Source organism: Bos grunniens, chromosome 12 (assembly GCF_055505025.1).
Source record: "Bos grunniens cultivar Pamir isolate PY7600 chromosome 12, Bosgru_T2T1.0, whole genome shotgun sequence".
Classification (NCBI taxonomy): Eukaryota; Metazoa; Chordata; class Mammalia; order Artiodactyla; family Bovidae; genus Bos; species Bos grunniens.
The window spans coordinates 36,613,057-36,628,842 of NC_141176.1; the positions used below are offsets into that span (position 1 = coordinate 36,613,057).

At 40.9% G+C, this 15,786-nt stretch overlaps 1 protein-coding gene across 4 annotated transcripts in view; it reads right to left on the reverse strand.

Annotated features, from left to right (window-relative positions):
• MPHOSPH8 (M-phase phosphoprotein 8) overlaps nucleotides 1-13,313 on the reverse strand; it is a 48,246-nt gene extending 34,933 nt beyond the window's left edge. For all 4 annotated transcript variants that reach the window (XM_086329891.1, XM_086329889.1, XM_086329890.1 and 1 more), the window contains exons 1-2: nucleotides 12,973-13,313; nucleotides 1,578-1,733 (exon numbers count right to left, since the gene is read on the reverse strand). In XM_086329891.1, coding sequence (XP_086186017.1) covers nucleotides 1,578-1,733; nucleotides 12,973-13,197 — 381 coding nt within the window. In that variant the 5' untranslated portion in view covers nucleotides 13,198-13,313. The remainder of the gene's footprint in view (nucleotides 1-1,577; nucleotides 1,734-12,972) is intronic.
• Between the last annotated feature and the right edge of the window lie 2,473 nt (nucleotides 13,314-15,786).

Here is a 15,786-nt window from a genome sequence, read left to right on the forward strand (position 1 = left end):
AAAAGGCAGAGGAACCAGAGATCAAATTGCCAACGTCTGCTGGATCATTGAAAAAGCAAGAGAGTTCCAGAAAAACATCTATTTCTGCTTTATTGACTATGCCAAAGCCTTTGACTGTGTGGATCACAATAAACTGTGGAAAATTCTGAAAGAGATGGGAATACCAGACCACCTGACCTGCCTCTTGAGAAATCTGTATGCAGGTCAGGAAGCACCAGTTAGAACTGGACATGGAACATTAGACTGGTTCCAAATAGGAAAAGGAGTATGTCAAGGCTGTATATTGTCACCTTACTTATTTAACTTATATGCAGAGTACATCATGAGAAATGCTGGGCTGGAGGAAGCACAAGCTGGAATCAAGATTGCCGGGAGAAAGATCAATAACCTCAGATATGCAGATGACACCACCCTTATGGCAGAAAGTGAAGAACTGAAGAGCCTCTTGATGAAAGTGAAAGTGGAGAGTGAAAAAGTTGGCTTAAAGCTCAACATTCAGAAAACGAAGATCATGGTATCCGGTCCCATCACTTCATGGTAAATAGATGGAGAAACAGTGGAAACAGTGTCAGACTTTATTTTTCTGGGCTCCAAAATCATTGCAGATGGTGACTGCAGCCATGAAATAAAAAGACGCTTACTCCTTGGAAAAAAAGTTATGACCCATCTAGACAGCGTATTAAAAAGCAAGAGACATTACTTTGCCAACAATGGTCCATGTAGTCAAGGCTATGGTTTTTCCAGTGGTCATGTATGGATGTGAGAGTTGGACTATAAAGAAAGCTGAGTGCCAAAGAATTGATGCTTTTGAACTATGGTGTTGGAGAAGACTCTTGAGAGTCCCTTGGACTGCGTGGAGATCAAACCAGTCCATCCTAAAGGAAATTAGTCCTGAATGTTCACTGGAAGGACTGATGTTGAAGCTGAAATTTCAATACTTTGGCCACCTGATGCAAAGAGCTGACTCATTTGAAAAGACCCTGATGCTGGGAAAGATCGAAGGTGAGAGGAGAAGGGGACGACAGAGGATAAGATGGTTGGATGGCATCACCGACTCAATGGACATGAGTCTGCGTAAACTCTGGGAGTTGGTGATGGACAAGGATGCCTGGTGTGCTGCAGTTCATGAGGCTGCAAAGAGTCGGACATGAGTGAGCAACTGAACTGAATTGAAAGCTGATTAAATATAAAAGTGTGTGTTGTATCTGCAGTAGTAACGTGAATAGCACAAAAGGTATTCCTCAGGTATACAAAAACAGAATGTTCACATCATGGACAAACAAACAAAATTCCCCACGTCTCTTTTCTCCCCACTTTCTTCTTACTTGGAACTTAATCAACATGTCCAAACTATAGCTGTTTGTCACCTGCAATCACAGGCTGGCTACAGAAAGAACAGTTTGGCAAAAATCAATGAAAGCATTCTATGAGAATCAATTGGCTATACAGAGCTTACAATAAACATGCTGTATATTTCATTTTTCCTTGTAAATTCCATACTGTACATTTTGTATACCATTATATTTATAGTAAATTTATTATATTAAAAAAAACCACTAAGAGATAAAATATAATACCTGGATATCTTTCTTCACTGATTTAGCTTTGTTATCTGCAATTTTCTTCCTAAATTCAAGAAGAACTTCCTTACAGTCCTCAAGGTGAATCTCAGGCTCCCAGGTATCATCATCTGCTGTGTATCCTTTCCATCGAACCTTATAAAGGACCTTACCCTGTAACATAAATTAAAAACAGGCAAATAAAAGGTATTAGACTTGATTATAGTTCCAAAGCCATACGGTTGCTGAGAACAAATGAATCAACTTAGAATGGAGATTAAAATCATGATAAAGAATGTTCATCTAAAAAAAAATTCATCTCCTGAGATCATTTGTGAATTCCTTAAAACACGTAATGAAATTCTACCCAGTCCAAGTCCAGCTAAAGTTTCTCCTCTGAGGGCAACTGCTTACCACAGTGGAATAATAAGACATCAGTCACATTTTAACTTCTGTCCCCATCTAACATGAACTGGCCTAAAAGCATCTCTTAAAATGTTCTAAGACAGAAACCAGTGATTCCAAGTTTCTGGGGAGGAGAGCGGAAGGAGAGTTCATCTTCAATCTGTTTTATATATGGTATTTTTCACTTAATAAGTAATTTTTAAATTAAAAAAAATAAAATTTTAAGTAACAACAACAATAAAATGTGTGTGTGGGGGGAGTTCTTCTCCTGAAGCAAGTGGCCTTAAAAAAAAGTATCCCTTGTGGTCCAGTGGTGAAGTCTCAGCACTCCCAATGCAGGGGGCCCAGGTTCAATCTCTGGTCAGGGAACTATATCCCACTTGTTCCAACTAAAGACCCCAGGTGGTGCAACGAAGACCTGGCACGGCCTAATAAGTAAATAAATAAATATGAAAAAAAAAAAAAAAAGTATCACACCAAAGGCAAAAACAACAGAAGCAAAAAAGTCACACTACATCAAACTAGAAAGCTTCTACATAGCAAAGCAAGTCATCAACAAAATGAAAAGGCAACCGCCTGAATGGGAAGATACCTGCAAGTCGTGTATCTGATAAAGAGTCAAATTCAAAACATATAAAGAACTGAGAACTTCCAGTGGTTAAGACGCCAGGCTTCCAATGCAGGGCTGTGGATTCGATCCCTGATCAGGGAACTAAGATCCTGCGTGCCACGTGGCCAAAAAAACAAAAGAGAGAACCGATACAACTACACAGTAAAAAAAAAAACAAACCAATCGGATTAAGAAATAGGCAACTGTGCTTCCCTTCAGTGGTGAAGAATCTGCCTGCCAATGCAGGAGACACAGGTTTGATCCCCGATTCAGGAAGATCCCACATACCAAGGAGCAACTAACCCCGTGCACCACAACTACTGAGCCTGTGCTCTAGAGCCGGGGAGCCACACAAGATAAGCTACTGCAATATAACTAAAGTAGCCCCCCTCACCACCACTAGAAAAAAGCTTGTGCAGCAATGAAGACCTAGCACAACCAAAATAAATGTAAAAAACCCGAGATATTACCTCACACCTACTAGGTCAAACAAACAAAACCACAGAAAATAACAAGTGTTGGTGAGGATGTAGAGAAATGAGAACCTTCTCACACTGACGGTGGGTATGTAAAATGATACAACTGCTATGGAAAACAGTTCAGCAATTCCTCAAAAAGTTAAAGAGAATTACCTCATAATCCAGCAATTCCACTATGAGGCATATATCCCAAAGAACTGAAAACAGAGACATATTTGAACACACATTTCAGAGCAGCATTATTCACGATAGCTATAGTGGAAAACAACCCAATCAGTCAATCAATAGATGAATGTATAATCAAAATGTGGTATTCAGTCTTAAAAGGGGAGGAGATTCTGACACATGCTATGACATGGATGAACCTTACAAACATGCTAGGTGAAATAAGCCAGGCACAGGAGGAAAATATTTATGATTCTATTTACATGAAGCACCTACAACATGGAAACTCACTGAGACAGAAAGGAGACAGGGGCTGAGAGAGAGAGAAAAGGGAATCAGTGTTTAATGGGGACAGAATTTCACTTTGGGAAGATGGAAAAGTTCCGGAGCTGGACAGAGGTGCTGCTGCACATCAATGTGGATGTACTTAATTACCCCTCAACTGTACACTGAAGAGTGGTTACAGTGGAAAATTCAAGATACACATATAGAATGCATATGTATGTGTTAATCGCTCAGTTATGTCCAACTTTTTGTGACCCCATGGACTGTAGTCCACCAGGCTCCTTTATCCATGAGATTTCCCAGACAAGAATACTGGAGTGGATTGCTATATCCCTTCTCCAGGGGATTTTCCCGACCCAGGGATCAAACTCAAGTCTCCTTCATTGCAGGCAGATTCTTTATCATCTGAGCCACCAGGGAAGCCCATATACATAAACTACAACAAAAACATTTTAAAGTTCCTTGTTGTGTCTTTTGTCCATTTTTCTTGTTCATTTATAAGAATTTTTCTTTTTAAAACCTTTGTTTTTGGTCATGGCACGCATCTTGCAGGATCTTAGCTCCCCGACCAAGGATCAAACCTGGGCCACAGCAGGCACAGAGTCCTAACCACCAGACTACTAGAGAGGTCCCTTTCTTTTTAATACTTGATGACTATTAAGTCTTTGTCATATATATTCCAAATTCTTGCTTTTCTAGATTTCTGATTTTTTTTTCTCCTTAATGCCCAACTTCACTGAGAAGCAAGAACGCCCTCAATTCAATAGTTCCCGCACAATCTGCAGAGCACCATTCTGGCTCTGCTTTTAACACTGTCTGATTTTATTCACACAGCCACCAAGGCCACAAGCTTTCCAAGCTGAGTGCCCTCCCAGGTCAGCCCCCAGTCATGCCCACACTGCTTTCCAGACACTCTGCTACCTGTAGGAAGACTCAGTATCAGCCTTTAAAAGGGTGAGAAAGTGAAAGATGATGGGAAAAGTATATAGCCTCTTAACTTTCAACAATAATCCTGAAAATCTTTATAATTTTAAAATAATAATTAAGAGCCTACGTAGGAACTTCCCGGTGGTCCAGTGGTTAAGACTCTCTGGTTCCACTACAGGGTGAGCAGGCTCTCTTAGTACCTGGTCAGGGAACTAAGATCCCGCTGCTGCTAAGTTACTTCAGTGGTGTCCGACTCTGTGCGACCCCATAGACAGCAGCCCACCAGGCTCCCCCATCCCTGGGATTCTCCAGGCAAAAATCCTGGAGTGGGTTGCCATTTTCTTCTCCAATGCACGAAAGTGAAAAGTCAAAGTGAAGTCGCTCAGTTGTGTCCGACTCTTAGCGACCTCATGGACTGCAGCCTACCAGGCTCCTCCATCCATGGGATTTTCCAGGCAAGAGTACTGGAGTGGGGTAAGATCTCGTAAAGTGGCCAAAAAAAGAAAAAGTCTGTCAGTTTAATGGTTCAGTTATGCAGCTGTGGGGGCGGGGGCAGGGGAGGAGTGATTATACCAACTGAAAATGTATGCACATTTTTTTTAGCAAAAGTGTGGAAAAAGAGAATTAGTATACAACATTGCAAGAGCTTCTATGAAGGTGTAGTTAAAACCAGATACACCAAGGTGAGACAGCATGGTTGCATGATGCTGAACTCCGCTGTACCAATGGAGGCAAAGGAAAAAAACCTTAGTCAATAGTGTGCTGTACTGCCTTCAAGCAGCAGTATTCTTGGTCTTGGTAGGAGTATCACACGAGAAGTTACACTGTTACAACAGAGTGGAAAAACCCCTTAATGTACCAACAATAGGGCATGGAAACAAATGATCCTTGCTTTGGGGCCACCTGATTTTTGTGTGGATAAAAATAATGCTAAATTTATTACTCAAGGGAGCTTTAAAAAAAAACACCATTTACTTTCATATGAGCAGAAAAAAAAAGGTATATAGAGGAAAAAAAACAAAGCCAATATTAACAACTGGGGGATATGAGTGAAGGCATGTGGGAGATTCTACACAATTCTTGCAGCTTTTCTGATTTAAGGAAAAAAAAAAACAAACTAGTAAAGCTTTATTTCAACAATGAACATAGATATAAATTTAATATTAGTTATCAATTAAGTTTGATCTAGTCAATGACAATGAAGAATATTAATAATCATTTTTGAGTATAAGGAGTACATTCTCAATTTTAGCTCCAGACTTGACTGATAAATAACAGCCTTTATTTCAGCAGTTTTGCTTCATTCATTCATTCAACAGATGTTTACTGAGGGTCACTATGTGTACAGCAGTATACAAAAGAAATGAAATCGTTGAATTATACTTCTTTTTTTAATAGGAATAATGTCAACCCATATATTGCCCAAGACTTTGCTGTATACTAAAAAATTTCATGACAGTCCTGGGATCTATAAACTTATCTTCAAAACTACCATAATCTCTATTTTCTTGGTAGCTGAGCTTAACCCATGAGCCAAACTATAAGGAAGGAGATGGTCCTCCTATCCTCTTAAGATTCTATATACTAGATAATTAGTTAAAAAAAAAAAAAAAAATCTCAAGGCCAGTGAGTCTGAGTGTATTATGAACATGAAATTAAAAAAAAAAAAGCACAACTGTAATTAGGCACTTTAATGGACTTCAAGTATATTAATAATAAAAGCAAGAACTTCCCTGGAGGTTCAATGGTTAAGACTGCACTTCTCATGTGGTGTTGGGGGATCAATCCCTGGTCAGGATGCCTTGTTTCAAGGCAATAAATAAATAAAAGAAGTAAAAATAGCGAATATATTCTAAAATGGTGAGGCAAAAAATGAGTAATAAAAGAAGTAAAAATATCTGGTATCTTTTAGTACTGCTTTAAACACATCACAAAAAATGACAGTTATACTAATCAATAATATGAAGAATATGAAGTATGAACTGACTCATCTGAAAAGACCCTGATGCTGGGAAAGACTGAAGGCGGGAGGAGAAAGGGATGATAGAGGATGAGATGGTTGGATGGCATCACCAACTCAATGGACAAGAGTCTGAGTAGACTTGGGGAGTTGGTGATGGACAGGGTAGCCCGGTGGACTGCAGTCCATGGGGTTGCAAAGAGCTGGACACGACCAAGCGACTGAACTGAAACTGAATGAAACAGAGAATAGCCTCCTGCATTCAAATTATTCTCACATTACTTCCCCATTCTCCCACAGTTTCAAGTTCTTAACTAATGGTTCATTTGCTTGCTGGCAGATATATTATAGGTTTCAAGTAACCCAATTGGGCCCTGGTGGATCAAATGATAAACAATTAGCCTACAATGCAGGAGACCTGGGTTCAATCCCTGGGTAGGGAAGATCGCCTGGAGAAGGGAATGGCGACCCAGTCCAGTATTTTTGCCTGGAGAATCCCATGGACAGAGGAGTCTGGCAGGCTGCAGTCCATGGGGTCACAGAGTTGGACACCACTGAGTGACTGAGTTGAACGGTTTCAAGACAATTAATCAGGCAAATATTCAATGTAAAACAACATAAGAACTTACGTCAGTGAAAGTAAAAAATCCTTTTAAAGCGCATGAAACATTTATGAATACTCAAATGTTTGGAAATTAAGCAATGTATTTGTACACAATTTATGGAAATTGGAAAATAATGTTATCTGAATGAAAACAAACATAATTTATGAACTGCAACTAAAGTAAGATGAGAACATAATTTAACATAACATAAAGGTATGTTATTTGAAAAAAGAAAGGCTAAGAACAGTGAGCTATGCAAAGGAAACTATAAATAAGGTGAAAAGACAACCCTCAGAATGGGAGAAAATAATAGCAAATGAAACAACTGACAGAGTTAGATTAATTTCCAAAATATACAGGCAGCTCATACAACTCAATACCAGAAAAACAAACAACCCAATTAAAAAGCGCAAAAGACCTAAACAGACATTTCTCCTAAGAAGACATACAGATGGCTAATAAACACAAGAGATGCTCAAAACCACTCATTATTAGAGAAATGCAAAGCAAAACTACAATGAAATATCACCTCATGCCAGACAGAATGGCCATAATCAAAAAATCCACAAATAACAAGTGCTGGAGAGGGTATCAAGAAAAGGGAACCACTACACCCGATGGCACCCCACTCCAGTACTCTTGCCTGGAAAATCCCATGGAAGGAGGAGCCTGGTAGGCTGCAGTCCATGGGGTCTCGAAGAGTCAGACACGACTGAGTGACTTCACTTTCACTTTTCACTTTCATGCATTAGAGAAGGAAATGGCAACCCACTCCAGTGTTCTTGCCTGGAGAATCCCAGGGATGGGGGAGCCCGGTGGGCTGCCGTCTATGGGGTCGCACAGAGTTGGACACGACTGAAGCCCCTTAGCAGCAGCAGCAGCACACTGCTAGTGGGAACATAAATTGATACAGCCACTGTGGAAGACAGTATTGAGATTCCTTTAAAAACTAGGAATAAAACTACCATACAACAGTCCTGCTACTGGGCATATACCCTGAAGAAACCAATACTGAAAAAGACACATGTACCCCAATGTTCACCACAGCACTATTTACAATAGCCAAGACATGGAAGCAACCTAGATGTCCATCAACAGATGAACTGATAAAGAAGCTGTGGTACGTATATACAATCACATCAGCCATGAAAAGGAACTCTTTTGAGTCAGTTCTAATGAGGTGGATGAACCTAGAACCTAATATATAGAGTGAAGTAAGTCAGAAAGAAAAAAACAATATCTTATATTAATGCATATATATGGGATCTAGAAGGAAGATACTGACAAATCTGTTTGCAGAACAGCAGTGGAGACACAGACATAGAGAACAGACTTATGGACAAGGGTGAGTGAGATGAATGGAGAGAGCAGCATGAATGCATACACACCAACATATGTAAATAGACAAGCAATGGGAGTTTGCTATATGACTCAGGGAACTCATACTGGGGCTCTGTAATAACCTAGAGAGGTGGGATGGGAGGGAGGTGGGAGGGAGATAAGAGGGGAGGAGACATATGTACATCTATGGTTAATTCATGTTGATGTATGACAAATCAAACAAATACTGTAAAACAATCATCAATTAAAAATAAATATTTTTTTAAAAAGCTGTGCACCCATCTCAAGATGTTAGAAAAAGACCAACAAATAAAGAAAGAAAATCATAAAGAAAAAGCAGAAATAAATGAAATAATTAAGAACTATATAATCTAATATTAAAAAGGATAATATCACAGCCAACTTTGGTTTATTCTATGAACATGAAGTTGAAATCAATGTAATTCATCACATTAGAAGTATAAAGGAGACAAATTATGCAATCATCTTATTAGACGCAGCAAAACAATTTAATAAAATTCAACATCCATTCACAATAAAAGTATTTAGCAACCAGAAATAAAGGGAATCTCTTTAACAAAGAGTAAATATACAAAAATTAATTGCATAAGCAACAAACAGTAAGACAAGGAAACTTTTCAAAAAATCACTTACCACTGCACTGAAAAATCAATAACACCTAAAAATCAATTTACTAAAACATAAAAAGTTATAAAACAGGATTTCTCTGGTGGTCCAGTGGCTAAGACTCCTTGCTCCCAATGCAGGGGGCCTGGGTTTCATCCCTGGTCAGATAATAATTTGCATGCTGCAACCAAGAGTTCGCAGGCTGCAACTAAAGAGATCACACCTGCAGAAACTAACAACAAAAAACATCCCACACATCACAACTAAGACCAGGTGCAGCCAAATAAATATTTTTTAAAAAGAGTTATAAAGTATTATTGAAAAAATTAAATTAATTCTAAATTTATCCACAAATTCAATGCAAACCTCAATAAAAACTCAAAGTTTTTGTGTGCAAGGAAATTGACAACTTGATTCTAAAATTTACAAGGCATTGTTAAAGAATAAAAAAAGATGTGCTCAATGAAACTTGACTCCTACATTACACTATACACAAAATCAATTACAAGTAAAGTGCAAACATAAGTCAGAAAGACAAAACAACACAGCTTTCAGAAAAAAAAAAAAAGAATATTTAGAGTAAGGAAAGCTTTCTCAAACCAGACATTAAAAGCACTCAACACCAAGACAAAGATTAACTTTTCCTACATTAATCATATTCTATTTACCAAAAAGACATAGCAGGAAAAGAGATTTACATGACACCACTCACAAAGGGTTTGAATCCAGAATACAAGAAATCAATAAAGACAACTCAGTAGAGATCTGAAAGGGCAGTTCATAGAAGATAACCAAATGATTAATAAATATATGAAAAGACGCTCAATGATTTCAACGCCGATTTCTAATATAAAATCCAGAAAAATATAAATTATAAGTAGGAAATACCAACAAATACACCACCACTACTGGCTGAAAATATAGACTGATGATATCAAGTATTGACAGGATGTGAAACGAAAGGAATTCTCATAAGCCAGTAGTAGTAGTGTAAATTGGTACTACTTTTGAAAACAGTTTCTTAGAGCTGAAGACATATGCATCTTGTCCTCCGAGGTGTATACCTCCCATTCCTAGGTACATAGCAATACAACCGAAAGAAACATTTGTGCACAATACACCAGGAGACATGTCCAGTAAAGTTCCTGGCCTGTTAGTCACTCAGTCGTGTCTGACTCTTTGTGACCCCATGGACTGTAGCCCACCAAGCTCCTTTGTCCATGGAATTATCCAGGCAAGAATACTGGACTGGGTTGCCGTTTCCTTCTCCATCAGTAAAGTTCACAGAAGCATTATTCAAAACTGGAAACAACCCAGGTGCCCATCAAAAGTAGTAGAAAAGATAAAACTGTAATATATTCATACAACTGAATACAGGTGACCCTTTAACAACATGGGTTTGAACTGTGGGATCCACTTATATGCAGACTTTTTTCAATAAATATATTGGAAAGATTTTTAGGGATTTTCAACAATTTGCAAAAAAATTGCAGATGAACCATATATAGTCTAGAAATGTTAAAATAATTAAGAAAAAAGTATGAAAAGAATGCATGAAGAATATGCAGATGTTGGTCTATTACTACAAGAGTATAAGATGAGTGACAGTTAATGGAAAATTAATGTGTTAAGTTTTCTTAATGTGTTATAACTCTGCTTTCAAAGAATTATATCATTCTTTTCTAATTGGAGAAACTGAATATTAGCCTATTATTCAAGGTAAATGATGTCTTTAAAAATGTAACAGTGTTTCTCATACTATATTATAAATAGGACTGTAATACTGTATGCCATAAAAATTTTCTAATGATTTGTTCTTTAGCGTCTAGGTTAGACTGCTGTGCTGTGCTAAGTCGCTTCAGTCATGTTTGACTCTTTGTGACCCCATGGATTGTCCATGGAATTCTCCATGCAAGAATACTGGAATGGGTTGCCATGCCTTCCGCCAGCGGATCTTCAGTTGTGGCTGACTCTGTGCAACCCCATAGACGGCAGCCCACCAGGCTCCCCCGTCCCTGGGATTCTCCAGGCAAGAACACTGGAGTGGGTTGCCATTTCCTTCTCCAATGCAGGAAAGTGAAAAGTGAAAGTGAAATGGGTCAGTCGTGTCTGACTCTTCGCAACCCCATGGACTGCAGCCCACCAGGCTCCTCCGGCCATGGTCTTCTCCAGGCAAGAGTACTGGAGTGGGGTGCCACTGCCTTCTCTGACTGATTACACTAGGCTACCATAAAACACTGAATCATTCAACTTTTTCACATTATCTTTTCATTGTTGATGTCCGTATTAGTAATACATACAACACCTACAATGTTTTATTTAAGACAATATTGATGTAGGCTCTGACAGGTAATTCACCTTGTAAACAAATGATGTAAATAGGGTAGGCAATACCATTAATATATTTTCTCTTCCTTACAATTTTATTAATATTTTCTTTCCTTTAGTTTACTTTTTTATTAAGAATCCTCCCAACCCAGGGATCAAACCCAAGTCTCCCACATTGCAGGCAGATTCTTTACCAGCTGAGCCAAGGAAGCCCTTTATTAGAACACAGTATATAATATGCATAACATACAAAATATTTGTTAACTGTTTACACTATGGTAAGGCTTCCCTTTCTGGTATAAAAGCTTTTAGTAATTAGGTTTTGAGGGAGTCAAAAGTTATACTGGCTTTTCAACTGTGTGGGGCCAAGCACTCCTCCGCCCGAGTTGTTTGAGGTCAACTGTACTAAGCAGCAACCAAAAAACACCAAACTATAGCTCCAACAGCAGGGATTAAACCTCACAAAGATGTTACTGAGCAAAAAAAGCAGATGCACACCAAACAAATATAGTGAGATTCCACTTAAAGGAAAAAGATTTTAAAAATGGGGCTTTGGGTGCAGTTCCTACAATCCTTCGAAGCTAACAAGAGAAAATATTGTATTAAGAAGTGAATCATCTTAATTGTGAAGACATTACCGTCTTAACTATTTTCTGAATATCTTCCACCTGCCTGGCACTATGTTAAACGCAAGTGATACAAAAGTGTAAGACTGCTTCACCTCTCACCTCAAGGTACTTACAACTTAATTGGGAAAATTAAATACATAAGAACGTCCCTAACTTCAACTAACAATAATATTGTCGACATTGGATTTTAGTTATTTATCCCCCACTGGACAAGAGAATCTTTTGTGTCAGCAACTGTGTATGCTACAATTCATCTCTATAGCCTCAGGACCTAAACACGGCACCTACCAGGCAGTAATTGAAAGCAAAACTCTACCGAATGAATGCGCAAAAAAAAAAAAAAAAAAAAGGTAGCATACGACAAATGGGAAATGAGAGACAATTAAAAAAAAATAGGGAATAAAAAGGACAGGGAAGCCTGGAGTGCTGCAGTCCATGGGGTTGCAAAGTCGGATATGATTGAGAAACTGAACTGAAAAACACAACACACAGAGGACGATCGTGTAGGGCCTTTGGTCGCCCTACACCTATTTACTAAAATATATTATCTTCCCATTGCCCATCCTTCACCCACTCACCTTCCCCCAGCCCACAAATGATTCACTCACTTAACAACCTCATACACATTAAGCAATTACTGCATGCTAGACACCGGATTCAAGTGCCAGCGTTAACAAGTTAATAAAGAGCACAGTCTCTGTACTAAGGGAGTTCACAGTCTAGCAGACCACCAACATGTAAAGAACGAAGTCTTGAAATGTAAAACAGAGGTCTACACAAAGTTTCGTAAGGGCACAAACGGAGAAAGCACCTCACTCTGAGGGGACCAGGGTCAAACAAGACACTGAGCAGGGTTCCCCACGAGAGATGGGGAAGCGCGGAGCAGAGCGCGGCGAGGACACTCGGTTCTCGGAGCCGAGACGCCGCCCTCGCGCCGAGGACGGCGGCCTAGGAGGGAGCCGAGATTTCAGCGCCCCCGCGCCGTGGACCTCCGCCACATCGCCTCCGGAGCCCCCTCTGCGCGGGCAGCATCACCCCGGGCCCGCACCTACCCCTTCAGTCTTCATGTCCAGGATCTTCTCCACTTCGAACACATTCTCGCCGTCCTCCTCGCTGTCCCCGCCGGCCTCTTTTCCTTTCGCGGCCGCGTCCTTCTCTTTACCCCTCGCCCCAAATCCCTCTCCTTCGACTGCAGGCAACTGACCACTGCCGTCGGCACCCGAACCAGGAACTGTAGCCACGCTCGCTCCTTCCGCCTCCGCCTTCGCCTCCGCCATAACGGAGCTCTCCGAGCTGCCAGGAGAGGGGCCGCTACGCGGGCCCCTCTCTCAGCCCCGAACCCCGGTCAGTCGGGCGCGGTTAACTGGAAAGCGCCAATGGCGGGCTCGGGACCGAGATGCGACGCGCGCGCACAACAAACACGTAAACGCGGGCGCGCCTCAGCCCTGCACCGCCCACAGGAAGCGGGTGGGCGGGCCAAGGCGGGAGGTGCCTTGGGCGGAAGGAAGAGCCGTGACGTAAGGCCGCGGCGAGAGTCTCGGGCAGCGACGGGGGGCGGGGCTTGAGGGACTTGGGCATCGCGGTGGGCGGGGCGGGGAGCGCCGTGGGGAGCGCCGTGGGGAGCGCCGTGGGGAGCGCCGTGGGGAGCGCCGTGGGGAGCGCCGTGGGGAGCGCCGTGGGGAGCGCGGCGGGCGGGGCTTGCGGGAAGCGGGCGGGCAGTGGAGCAGGCGGGCCAGAAAGATACCCGGCGAAACCTCTTCCCTGGCCGGATGCTGTCCAGATACCGGGATTCTTATCTGGGTGATGTAGCTAGGATAAACGCCTAGGATCCAATCAAACGCAACTCAGTGCTGTTACGGTTTAGGGGCGTGCTGTTTAAAGATAAGGAAAACGTTTATTTTCCAAGTTCTAGGTGGGATTCTCCGCCCCTCCATCCCCCCCCCCCCGGAAAATCAGAGAACGTGATAAAAAGTAATTTGCCCAGGTTATAAGTGATTGACAAAAAGTGCCCCCCCCCCCAAATGAATTCTCGCCCACATTTCAGTTCAGTCGCTCAGTCGTGTCCGACTCTTCGCGACCCCATGGACTGCAGCACACTAGGCCTCCCTGGCCATCACCAGCTCCCGGAGCTTAATCAAACTCATGTCCATCGAGTCGGTGATGCCATCTTACCATCTCATCCTCTGTTGTCCCCTTCTCCTGCCTTCAATCTTTCCCAGCATAAGGGTCTTTTCCAATGAGTCAGTACTTCGCATCAGGTGGCCAAAGTATTGGAGTTTCAGCTTAACCATCAGTCCTTCCAATGAATATTCAGGACTCGTTTCCCTTTAGGATTGTCAATCCTAAAGAGTTGGATCTCCTTGCAGTCCAAGGGATTCTCAAGAGTCTTCTCCAACACCACAGTTCAAAAGCATCAATTCTTCAGTGCTCAGCATTCTTCACAGTCCAACTCTCAGACTACTGGAAAAACCATAGCCTTAACTAGACAGACCTTTGTTGGCAAAGTAATATCTCTGCTTTTTAATATGCTGCTAGGTTGGTCATAACTTTTCTTCCAAGGAGTAAGCATCTTTTTATTTCATGGCTGCAATCACCATCTGCAGTGATTTTGGAGCCCAAAAAAATAGTCTGTCACTGTTTCTACTGTTTCCCCATCTATTTGCCATGTAGTGATGGGACCGGATGCATGATCTTAGTTTTCTGAATGTTGAGTTTTAAGCCAACTTTTTCACTCTTTCACTTTCATTAAGAGGCTCTTTAGTTCTTCTTTGCTCCCACAGTAGTTAGGTGAAATATTTTTCTCTTTGAATTGCAAATAAGCAAATAGAGACTTTGTGGCAGTGGAGCTTTTTCTTTAACCTTGAATTTTGTTGATTAATATAAATGCACAAGGTGAGAATTGTGAGCGAAGTCTTATTTGGGGTAAAATGAGAACTCTATGCAGATGACAGGCTCTCTCCAGCACTGGAGGAACTGCTCCAAAGAGGTGGGGGCTCAGCACAGGTGTGACTTCAGTGAAGAGGGTACTCACACTCAAGCACCTGCTTTGGCAGAGGGCCGCTGCTAGTTGCTTGGAGCAGATGTCCTTTTTAATGACTTTAGTGCTTTTCTAGGTATGAGGAGGTGTGAGAATTGGGCTCATAAAATCTCCAGAAAATATCTATCTGAAGCCAGTCCTGCGAGTTTTTCCCAGAGCACAGAGCCTCATTCCTAATCCTGGCCCCAAGTTCCTTTTAGGGGGTGTTGTAGGTCAGAGACTGCAGTGACTAATGACCTCATCCTTGTAGAGGCAGATGGCAAGTGACAGTTTTTAGTTGACAACTTAATTTACAAAATTAACTCTTTTAAATTAACAGATTACGACTGATGCAGCAGATCTTTGTGCTGGCTCGCTAAGAGCATCCTAGGCGTTAGGAACATAAAGATAAATACATCACAGCCTGCCCTCCAGGGACTCTCAGCCTCTAAAGAAGGACAGCAATTCTAATAACTTGAGATATTTACAATATTAAATAAAATATTTTAAATAAAATAAAATATTTAAATTATAATTTAAAAATATTATAAAGCAATATTAGTTGATGGGGGACAGCTTATTATTTCAGAATTCTAGCTAATGAGAAGGAAATAAAATAGAGAATCACAATATTTCTTAAAATGATTCAGACAACAGCATCATTAGCTGAAAGACTGATAAGGAATTGGATGTCAAAGTATATCTCTCCACAGATATATGCTGGTTGTACGGAAACAACTTCATATAGGAAACCTGCTAATCAGTGTTAACATTATTAAAGCAGATCAACCAGACTTCATGGTTCAGGTTGACAAAAATGTTGATCCTTAATCTCCTTGGGACTACAGAT